At 41.9% G+C, this 12,228-nt stretch overlaps 1 protein-coding gene across 12 annotated transcripts in view; it reads right to left on the bottom strand.

Annotated features, from left to right (window-relative positions):
- Positions 1-12,228, bottom strand: part of ptprfa (protein tyrosine phosphatase receptor type Fa) — a 541,915-nt gene that overhangs the window by 424,770 nt on the left and 104,917 nt on the right. For all 12 annotated transcript variants that reach the window (XM_084354897.1, XM_084354905.1, XM_084354902.1 and 9 more), the window contains exons 3-4: positions 2,847-2,992; positions 1,166-1,307 (exon numbers count right to left, since the gene is read on the bottom strand). In XM_084354897.1, coding sequence (XP_084211023.1) covers positions 1,166-1,307; positions 2,847-2,992 — 288 coding nt within the window. The remainder of the gene's footprint in view (positions 1-1,165; positions 1,308-2,846; positions 2,993-12,228) is intronic.

Genomic DNA, 12,228 nt, shown 5'->3' with positions numbered 1-12,228 from the left:
ACATGTAGCTAAATGCTCTTGAAAAGGTAAATAGAATGCGAAGCCCTTTGTCAAGGAATGTTAAAAATGTTTGATGTTCAGTGCTATTGACATTGAAATTTAAATATAGTTTAAAAAAAAGGATAAGGAGAGAGCAATTGCCTGTGGCCACCACATGCAAAAACATTATCTTTCGTGGGGTTGTCTTGCTTTTGCCTCTCCATTGCACCTCCAGTTGTCACTTTCATTTGCACCAAAGCAGGTAAAATTGATTGACAATCACTTATGCATCCAAATGGACAAATTGATGTGCCTGAAGTTTAACTGACTTTGTGTTATACTGTGACAATTGAGTGTTTAGTTTTGGTGACTTCATCTACCCAAGTCATTTTTGCGGCTAAACCAAACCAAGTAGTCTGTGTGCCTAAATCTTACCAAGTAGTTTTTGTGTCTCAGCCTTACCAATTAGTTTTAGTGTCTACACCTTAACTAATAGTTTTGGTGCCTAAACATAGCCAAACTGAATTGTTTTCATAATGTTATTAAGACTCCAGGAGTCTTATTATATTAACTGTTTGTCAGCAAGTTTTATTTTGTCAGCAAGATTTATAAGCTTAAACGGACAATGCATATGTATTATTGCTAACCTGCCTGCAAAGCCCTTCACATACAAAAGTGACACTAGAGGTTTAGGTGGAGTGTCACAACTTAAAGCATAAGGATACTGACTAGCTGATGTATTTTGGCATGTTGGGATTTCACACTTAGTGGGCATCTCCAGGCTCTATTACAGACAGTGTCTTTGGAAGGTTGCAATGCTCTCTCGTTCCAACTAGAATTCTCCAGCACTAGGTCCAGGAACAATGCTAAAGAAAATAAACCAAACTTTCTAACTATCTTTCTGACAATGGATGGATGCTAGAACACTCCCTTCAACTTACCACAACTTCACTGCTAAACTTTACCTTTCTGCCAAAATCTGCTCTGAGTAAAACCACAATCAATCTCTCTCTTTCTCTCACTTGACCACTCACACACTACGCACTGCTCTATTTCTTAGAGGAGCTCTGCTGCTGGATGCAGGATGACACATGAGTCCAAGACTCTACTATAGTTATACATCATCACTCCATATTAGCAACAGCTTAAATTGTGTAAGTGAGGTGGATGGACAGTCAGGTCTTACCCTCTAAGACAGTGAGCTTTGCGCTGCTGTTGATCTCTCCCACACTGTTAGTCGCTGTGCATTCATATATGGCTTCGTCACGGTGGGTCCTCAAAGGCTGGATACGCAGCACAGAGCTGAAGCTGTCATCAAACTCAATCACCTGGCCAGACAACAGCAGAGGAGGATTAAACAAATCATTTGTAACATTTTCATTCAAATTCATTCATTCAAAATCTGTTTTGCTCCTTTGTGTTACAGACCCATATTACACAATAGTGTTTAACTTAACCTTGAGAGAGCTTTCCATTTGCTGAAAACAAAAAGTGAAAAGCACATCCAGTGTCCAGCCTGTAAGAAAAGTTGATGTTTGAGTCTCATTCCCAACTTGTTGAAGTAGTTTTTGTGCCTAAATCTAACTAAAGCTTGACTGTTTCACAACATTAGTTTGTGAAACAGTCAAGCTTTTTTTTTTTTTTTTTTTTTGATAAATAGTAATAGTAATAATTAGTTTAAATCGACTGTTAGTTTTTATTTTTTAATATGGATTGCTGATGATTATACGACAATAAATGTGTTGCCTGCATTACTGTACCACATCATGAAATTTGACAAGAACAACAGGTGCAAGGTTACCTAATTCAAGTGAGTTACAATTTCTGTGAGCTGGGTTTCAAAGAAACATGAGCGAACATATTGATGTCACATGTTGGGCACTGGAAACTTGGCATGGACATTTTTCACTATTTCCATAGGCATTAGTAACCAAACAATCAATCTGGTCATTAAAAAAGTAATCGACAGATTAATGGGTAACGGAAATAATTGTTAGGTGCAGCACTTTCAGTTTCCTTACCTTTACTTTTCAATTTATCCATGGTCATTACCACAGCACAAACCAACTTCAAACTACTGAAACTATTGATTGTTGATCAGAAAAAAGGAGGCAAAGACAGACATCCCTATCATCAGTGGAGCAGGTGAACAGTTATAGGTTCCTTGGAATTACCATCACCGAGAACCTATCTTGGTCATCACAGATCACCACAAAAAAGCACAAAAATGCTTTACTTCCTGTAGAGCAAGATTCTGGTCAACTTTTACAGAGGAGCAATAGAAAGCATCCTAACTGGAACATTACAAACTGGCATGGTTTGTGCACAGCCCAGGACATCCAACATACAGAAGTATCCGCTGCCATTAATTAAAAAATGACAAATAAATGTCCCTTGTATTTGGTACCTTGAATAAAGCTGACCTCTGGCTCAGCTACAACAGGTTATCACTGTTCTGGTAACCTGTTAGTGCCACTGTTTAACCTGCAGAAACTGAACTCTGTACTCACTGTGATGCTGAGCCTCAGGCATTCTCATTAGAATATCAACCTAATGTGATTAGCATTTAAATGGTCTTCAAACTGACACTAAATGGAGGGAAGCTGCTGTGAAGTTTTTTGAGCATGGTGTTAATTAGTAAATACAGCCACAGCATATAGTTCAGCCTCACACACATTTGGCGGGGAATGTATGTTTACACACTGTAACTGATTATAAAATTACATACAAAGTCTATCCTGCTCTGTCTCCCTCTGTCTTAGTTGCACATAAAAGCACAGAACTAATGACCATTGAAGGTGTTAGAAAAGGTTCCACACATTGTCACATCAGACAGAAAACTTTGTTGTCCTGTTAAAGGCTCGTACCTCAAAGCGCTGGGAGCTGACTTTCTTCCCCTTCTTCATCCAGGTGATACGAGGTTTGGGCTCACCCACTGCCTGGCATACAAATGATGCCACTCCTCCTGAAATCCCTGTCTGATCGTCAGGTGACTTGATGAAGCTGGGCATGCCTAAGGGAGAGAGACAGCAGGACCAAGGCAGGGAAAGGAAGAGAGGTGAGACCACGGAGGAGAAGATAACCTGTCAGTCTTATTATTAGTGGCAGGCAGATGTGAATTGACAGAAAGAAACTTGAAAAATCAACAATGACGCCCGCATTCACTGAGAGTGTGCACTGGAACCATGACACTCTAGGAGGACTTACGTGCCAGTTTAAAAAACACAGGTTAATTACAACATTACATCCACAAAGCATGTGTTACCACATCCAAATGAGCTTGTAAAACATGATGATGCTGAAGAACAGACCCTCGCTTCTGAAATGTTTCCAGTGGACATTGACACTGCGATGGAGCCATGCGAGCCAGAGCATTGGCTCAGAAAGCAGTACAGCCAGGTCCTGTGTACATATATTTATTAGTATGCACGTTCTACAAATCAATGGACATGAACTGAAACTCTGAGGGCGAAGTTTGCAAAATCAGTAGGCACACAGCTTTTCTCTTCTGATCTCTCGACAAATATTTTCTGTGGAAGGAAGTGCATGTACAGTTTGGAATTAGTAGTGCACAGTAATTGTTGGGCTGATAATTTATCAGACCAAAATTAACTGGCGTCACCACAGTGTTAACTTACTTGAATTTAACGAAATTTTCTATGATAAAATAACTTACTGTTACCCAGCAAACATGCCCGTGCTAGCACAATGTGGGAAAGTGTAGGTTTCTGTGGGCAGAGGCAAACCCACACTAATCCTTTGTGGGCCTAGGGTTGGGTATCATTTGAAAAAGAAACCCATAAAACACAGGAGGTTGGCACCGTGGTATAACTCGGATACCCGCAAATTAAAGCAAACATCACGGAAATTTGAAAGGAAATGGCGTTCCACCAATTTGGAAGAATCTCGCTTAGCCTGGAAAGATAGCCTTAAAATATATAGGAAGGCCCTCCGCAATGCCAGAGCAAGCTATTACTCGTCATTAATAGAGGAAAATAAAAACAACACCAGGTTTCTTTTCAGCACTGTAGCCAGGCTGACAGAAAGTCACAGCTCTACTGAACCATGTATTCCTACAACGCTCAGTAGTAATGACTTCATGAGCTTCTTTAATGATAAAATTTTAACTATTAGACAAAATCCATCATCGCTTGCCCTCAACTGGCACTATTGTATCTTTTAACACAGGAACCTCAGAAACAGTTGCAAATTCTGACTTAAATTTAGACTGCTTCTCTCCCATTGACCTCCACCAACTAACTTCGATGATCTCTTCATCTAGACCAACAACTTGTCTCCAAGACCCCATCCCAACTAGGTTGCTGAAAGAAACTTTACCTTTAATTAGCTCATCTCTACTAGAAATGATCAACCTTCTCTATTAACAGGATACGTACCACAGTCCTTTAAACTAACTGTAATTAGACCGCTTCTTAAAAAGCCTAATCTTGATCCAGAAGCTTTAGCCAACTATAGACCTATATCCAACCTCCCTTTCCTCTCCAAGATCCTTGAGAAAGCAGTCGCCAACCAGCTATGTGACTTTCTTCATAACAATAGTTTATATGAGGATTTTCAATCAGGTTTTAGAGCACATCATAGCACAGAGACGGCACTGATGAAAGTTACAAATGACCTACAGTAGTAGCCACTCAAAATGTCCCGTTTCCATGATGGGACCTTGGCTGGCCCTTGGCTGGTCCTTGGCTGGTCCTTGACTGGTCCTTGGCTGGTAGCCTACAGGTCCATGAGGGTAATGTAATCCCCCGCGATGACGTCATCAGTGAGGCTCCGCCCCTAAGCAGCCTGAGTGAAAACCAGCTGCAATGTCTCTTTTGTCCACGGGGAGGAGCAGTGATTTTAATGCTCTGCTCTCAGTAGTCTAAACCAGGGGTCGATAATCAGATGGACAATAAGTATTTCACTTTGATGTGGCCAAGAATAAACTATTTTCATTTCTTTGTTGTCCTTGTACCGAGAGAATATCAGAATTTTATCTCAAAAACTGAATTTTTGAGAACATTTTGAATTCTGCTCTCATGGGAACAACTGGAGTCAATGCAATGATGACATAGCTAAACACCAGTTATTCACTTATGGAGCAAATCCATCATTTTTAAAATTACCAACATCTCCATGCTGCAATATGCGTATTTTCAGATTTTTGTCTTGATAACTGAATTTTTCACAGTGTTTTCGAATCTGCCTGCACAACAGTGAATGGCTTAATCAATTTGTGAAGCCACTGTTGTATTGCCACTTGCCAATTAGCTCAGAGTGATAGATGACAGTCTTTGGTTCCAGAAGTTGTGGGTTCATGCCTCAAGTGGTCCAAACTTAACATTGATGTCAACTGTCTTGTCTTCCTATTCTCCTGTTTGTTGCTCAAAATTTGCAAAAAATAGCCTGGACCCGACCCATCGCTGCGCAGCAGCTATAATTTCTTTTTGATTTTTGTGCGTATTATGGAGGCGTTTTGGTCCATGTTTGTAAGTCTTTATTTCCCCTGGAGTTTCCACTAATCTCGCTCTCAGAAATTGTTTGTGTATCTTTTTTACATAACATTGGTCATTGCTAATGACATACACAGTAATTAATCTAGCATACTTTCATTAAATACATCAATTCAAGCTTAAATTTAAGAGTCTACAATTAGGCCATTCTGAGCCTGATCTAGTTATACCATAGATTTTCTAATGAAGTTAATACCTTTTAAAAAAATGTCACCTGGGGTAAAACTCCCCCTGCAACTTTTTGCATTTGTATAGCTAACAGCATTTTAAAATTGGGAAATTGTTTGACTTATTAATTTTGCAACGGGGGTCTTACAGGGTTATAATCACTTTTCCAGAGTAATTTGCCCAACACTGTGGCTGCTGATGAAATGGTAGCAGGAGATAGCCTAGCTCAGTGGAAGTTCAGGCCCACAGCCTTCCAATAACCTCCCCCGCCAGCTGCATTTCGGCTCTCTGATTTGTGTGACAATGGGAGACTAAATGCCCACTCAGTGCAAACAAAAGGTTGAGCAATTATAATGCTAATTCAGCTTGCTTACTAGTTACAGTACTTTCAACTTGTAGTACAGCACACCACACATCACACATCCTAACACACATAAAATCCTGTTTAGTAGATAAACACATGAGCATCAGCGACATCCCTAACTGATAATGCTAATTCCCTGGCCTAAGTCATAAGGCATGCACTGAATACCTGCACAGCTGCAAACATCTTCCAAAATTCTTTTCATCACCTGAAATTTTTCCTCTTTAAATGGAGATTTAAAATGATTACATTGTGATCAAATAGGCTATTTGACGGGAGGTATTACTAGCATTCATTTCCGAATAAAACATTGGCCATCGCATAGGCCTGTTATAATTTCATGGCTCAAATCAAATGATGATTATGTATGTAATTGCGGTTTAATGAATTTTGACTGACCACCAGAGGTGCTTTAAGTGCCGCCTCTGGCGGTCAGTGGAAATTCAGATAACATCAGAATGACTGTGGGCGATGAGAATTTTGTGAGAGAAGCGCCATCTCCTGGTCAAACCCTGTATTTCAATGAATGGGAGGGGTTACAGTAAAACATTGACACTCCCATGAGAAAGAGGGGGGCAACTTCAGCGGCTGGGATTTGAAGGGGATTTGCAGGGGATTTGGAGGGAAGTTGGCTGGAAAACGTAGGCCATTCGGCTGGCTTTCAGCTGGAAGGGGACATTTTGAACGGCTACTACTGTAATAATCGCTTCTGACAAAGGACTTGTCTCTGTCCTGGTCTTGCTAGATCTTAGTGCTGCATTTGATACCATTGATCATCACATTCTACTACAGAGACTGGAACACTTAATTGGCATTAAAGGACCCGCATTAAACTGGTTTAAGTCCTATTTATCGGATTGATTTCAGTTTGTACATGTTAATGATGAGTCATCCCTGTATACCAAGGTTAGTCATGGTGTTCCTCAAGGCTCCGTGCTTGGACCCATACTATTCACCTTATATATGCTCCCTCTAGGAAATATAATTCAGAAACACTCCATAAACTTTCATTGTTACGCAGATGATACCCAGTTATACTTATCAATAAAGCCAGATGAAACTAATCAGCTAACTAAACCCCATGCATGTCTCAAGGACATTAAGATCTGGATGACCTGCAATTTTCTGCTGTTAAATTCAGATAAAACTTAAGTTATAGTACTTGGTCCTAAACACCTTAGAGATGCATTATCTAATGATATAGCTAGTTTGGATGGCATTAACTTGGCCTCCAGCACCACCGTCAGGAATCTGGGAGTTATCTTTGATCAAGATATGTCCTTCAACTCCCACATAAAACAAATTTCAAGGTCTGCATTTTTTCATCTACGTAACATTGCAAAAATCAGGCCCATCCTGTCTCAAAAAGACGCAGAAAAGCTAGTCCATTCATTTGTTACTTCCAGGCTGGACTATTGTAATTCTCTATTATCAGGCTGCCCTAGCAAGTCTCTAAAGAGTCTCCAGCTGGTCCAGAATGCTGCAGCACGTGTACTGACAGGAACTAAGAAAAGAGATCATATTACTCCTGTATTGGCCTCTCTGCACTGGCTCCCTGTAAAATCAAGAATAGAGTTTAAAATCCTTCTCCTCACTTACAAAGCTGTTAATGGTCAGGCACCATCATATCTCCAGGAGCTCATACTACCCTATTACCCAACTAGAGCATTACGCTCCCAGATCGCAGGATTACTTGTAGTTCCTAAAGTCTCCAAAAGTAGAATGGGAGCCAGAGCCTTCAGTTATCAAGCTCCTCTTCTGTGGAACCATCTTCCTGTTTTGGTCCGGGAGGCGGACACCCTCTCTACCTTTAAGAGTAGACCTAAGACCTTCCTTTTTGATATAGCTTATAGTTAGGGCTGGCCCAGGCCTGCCTTGGACCAGCTCTTAGTTATGCTGCTATAGGCCCAGTCTGGGGGTCAAATGATACACTGAGCTTCTCTCTCCTCCTCTCCTCTCCATCTGTGTACATTATGCCTGTATACATGCCCCATCTCTGCATGTCACTGACTTCACTTCTTCCCCGGAGTCCTTGTGCTTTCTAGTCCTACAGGCTCTCATGGATCCTGGCCGCGCCCGGGTCGTGGATCGTGGATGCGCCTACTGCCATGGCCCTGCCTGACACCCACCACTACTGTTGCTAATATTAGTCATATCTCTGTTACATACGTTTCACTACTATTATTGTAATGCATTACTACATACTATCCTTACCGTTAACCACTACTACTGTTATTACTAGAAGTCACATTTCCATTATGTGCATTTCATTATTATTGCTGTAATACCTCTTTATGTGCTTTCATTCCTGTCAACCATCTATTATAATTGTATATATTGTGATCTCGTTGATCTGCTCTGTACATGCGACATCTATTGCACGTCTGTCCGTCCTGGGAGAGGGATCCCTCCTCTGTGGCTCTTCCTGAGGTTTCTTCCGCATTTTTTCCCTGTTAAAAGGGTTTTTTGGGGGCAAGTTTTTCCTCACTCGAATCGAGGGTCGAAGGACAGAGGGTGTCGTCTCTGTACAGATTGTAAAGCCCTCTGAGGCAAACTGTGATTTGTGAATTTGGGCTATACAAATAAAATTTGATTTGATTTGATTTGATTTGATTTTACAAAGTGAAGCCACACTTCTGACCGTTTTCCACAGTCCATCTTTCACACTGTGACTTCTGCATGCACGCTAGCTCTCAAGCTCATTGTTGTGTTGATGCATGGTGTAACAGGTCCTGACTCCTGGCAGAGGAAACCAGGTCCTGGAAGGTAGCCATGGCCTTGCAGATATATGTAGCATAATACATTTTCATGTCACGTTTAAGCAGTACCGGTTCACCCAATACGCACACTACACACGTTGCCTAGGGCCCCGCAAACTAATAGAGGCCTCATGAAAAAAAAACAAAAAAACAAAACAAAACGTGATGACGTGACTGTCCGTCGCGCACGTGTCCCAGAATTCCAAGCGCATCAGCCTAGCAAGACAACGTTTAGCAAGACAGTGTTTAGCAAAACAGCGTTTAGCAAGACACAATGAAGCGCAGTTATCCCTCGGGGAATGAAAAAAGGAGGAAGAAACAGCATGACAATGAACTGCGGGAACAGCAGTCAGGTGACTCTTCTCTCCGGGTGGGAGAGTGGGAGGGACTAGTCCGTGTTTGACCTACATTAACAGGGCGGTGAGCCCTGGGTGAACCCCAGTCTCCATGTGCGTCTTGCTGGCTTCTATCATTTTAGTTGTAGTGTAGTTACAACTGCACTTATACAAAATGGAAAGTAATGGATAAATATTGACTGAGATTGAATTTTGTTTGCTTGGATAGCCCACAGGCAAATATAGATGCAGATATCTTAGTGAATAAATAAAACTCGTGAAATATTATGACAATGGTGCTAAATAAATAATAATTATATAATAATAATAACAATAATATAAACAATTACCAACATTTGAAGTATATGAAAGTAAAACAAGTGCAGCCAATTTGATGGAGCTGAATTACTTAGCCTTATCTTTATTTTACAGGAGCTATGCTTAAGTTTCTCACCACAAGCAGCACAGACTCCAGCCAGTCAGCCAGTGGAGGGACAGAGCCAGCTTCATCTAGGACAGGCACAGATGAGCCGGCTTCATCATCCAGTGCAGGCACAGATGAGCCATTTACACCTTCAACCGGCACAGACAAGTCATATGCAGCCGCCTCAGGCAGTACAAGCAGCACAGGTCCAGTACAGCCACCGTTGTCATGTACAGACACAGGGGAAGAACAGGCAGCCTCAGCCACTATTCACACAACCACGTGTACACAGCAAGCATCAGAAGCTAGCTCAGACCCTAAAGCAACAGTCTCTGCTCCACCAAATGATCCAGCAGACTGGCCTCCAGTCTTAACAGACTGTATGCGGACTGAGTTAGTGCGCAGAGGTCCATTCAAGCCAGGAGTGGATTTTTCTTACCCCAAAGACAAGTCCAGAAGAGGGTTCCATCCAGGGTTGTTACAGAGACAACTGTCAAATGGTGAAAAGATTACCAGGAGCTGGCTTTCATACTCAGTGAAAAACAACGCTGTGTATTGTTTTTGCTGTAAGCTCTTTTCCACAAAAAAACACAAAATAATAGGAGAAGGTGTTAATGACTGGTCAAATATCAACGCCATTCTGAAGCAGCATTAGGGTAGTCCAGAACACACAAGCAATATGATTAAGTGGAGAGAACTTGATCTGCGCTTAAAGCTCTGGTCTACGATCTGAGAAAGGTTTGAAAAAAGCATCACCCCCCACACGCCCCCCTCCCCTCTGTGCTCCTTAACCCCTCCCCTCCGAGCTCGTATCGCTCTCCCCTCGGAGTCCCGCGACACACCCCCTCCGGCTACAGGCTTTTTTTTTTCTCCTCAACGAACTTTATACCTCCCGCAACAAGCACCAAGAGCAACAAGCCGGCCGGCAGAAACCAAATACAGCCCAGCTTTGAATGCGGAGTAACGATGTCGGATTCACAGATAAAGTTATTACAATGCACGTTGAAACTCACGTAAATCTTGTAAGTCATTACAATGTCCACAGCTAAGCTCCACAGCCAAGCTAGCGTAACGTCATTAGCATGCTACAGCTACGTTACCTTACAGCTACGTAATCAGCTACAACAGCTAAGTTAGCCACTTCTAAAAGTTATTGAGGGCCAAGAGACTAACAGATGCTGCCGTCAGCTTTCATCACAACGACTGTTTCCACATTGTGGCTGAAAAACAAACCTGTGTGAGTCTCGGACCAGCTGTGTGTGTCCCAGCTGCTGTCTGAGTAGCACCAGACAGCAGCTGGGACACACACAAACGTGCCCGTAAACCTTAATCTCTTGTTTATGACAGATAAGACACACAAATACACACATCGTAACGCGTTTATGATAATCCATCATAATGATTTAGCAAAGGCTTCGTTGAAAACAAACGGACAAGACCGGGAGGAGGGTTAGCAAAACAGTTGAGTAGTGACCCGGCGAGAGGTTGTTATGGAGAAATAAATCCGGACAAATAAGATAAAAATCCGGAAATAAATCCGAAACCCCTCCGCTTCGCGTTGGGATTTCATCCATCCCTTCATTCATCTTACTTGCTGCTTCATTTAGCTGCCACGAGCAAATAAATAGGCTGATTTGGTGTAAACATGTTAGCAATGTTAGCTTGTTGTTAGCTTACAATGCTAGCATAGAGGCTAACGTCTCCGTCGAACAAGTAAACAAGCGTTGACAACACTGCAGAGACGGACACCGTCTAATAACACAGAAACAAACTAACGGCAGCTTTCACAGTCATCAGCAGCATCGGCATGAAACTTATCTGTGTCACAACATCCACAATAAAGACGAAGGTTACCTGCTCAACAGAAACGCCGCTGTATCAGCACCGGGTCCATATCGTCACGGACCTTTCGCCACCGTTCAAACGATGACCCGATGTTTATTCGGTTTGAGCCCTCTTTGTTTCACATCTCCGCTTTGTGTCTTTTCAGTGACAGACTTTCTTTCTTTGACTCTTTGTCGGTGGGGCGAGCAGAGGCAGCTGAACTGCTCAGAGCAAAACAAACCTCTCATCTGCTTGTAGTTTCAAATGCGGAAGTGGGTCGGGACCAGACGTGAGCAGGAGCAGGAGAGTGAGCGAGGATTGGATCGGAAAATTGATCCAATAGGAGCCATCCGGGCCGGATGGTTCCTATTGGTCAATTTGTTTTCAGTTTTACAGGCACTAGAGAGAATGGATTTTTTTGGTTCCTTTTACTCTCCACATTGTGTAGGTGGTACTATTGGGTCATAACCACCATCTAAATGATGTTATTAATAATAACAAATATTTCAAATCGTAGACCATAGCTTTAAGTTGTGGGAAAACACTTGACCACATAGAAATGACAGCTTTGGAGGCTCAAAGAAAGAGATGGCGAGATGTCCTTACATGCCTCATAAGTATCACACAGTCTCTGGCTGAAAGAAACCTAGCATTCAGAGGTCCATCAGATAAGCTCTTCCAACCAGATAATGGAAACTTTCTAAAAGAGGTTGAATTATTAGCTAAATTTTACCCTGTTTTGGAAAATCAAGTCAGCAGAATTAAAGACGGAGAGACACATGCTCATTACCTTAGTAAGGACATACAGAATGAGCTGATACAGCTTGTGAGTGACAGGATTCTCACAACTATTGTGACTCAA

Source organism: Pagrus pagrus (assembly GCF_965226575.1).
Source record: "Pagrus pagrus genome assembly, chromosome: 6".
Taxonomy (NCBI): domain Eukaryota; kingdom Metazoa; phylum Chordata; class Actinopteri; order Spariformes; family Sparidae; genus Pagrus; species Pagrus pagrus.
This window is presented reverse-complemented; position numbering and strand designations above follow the sequence as displayed.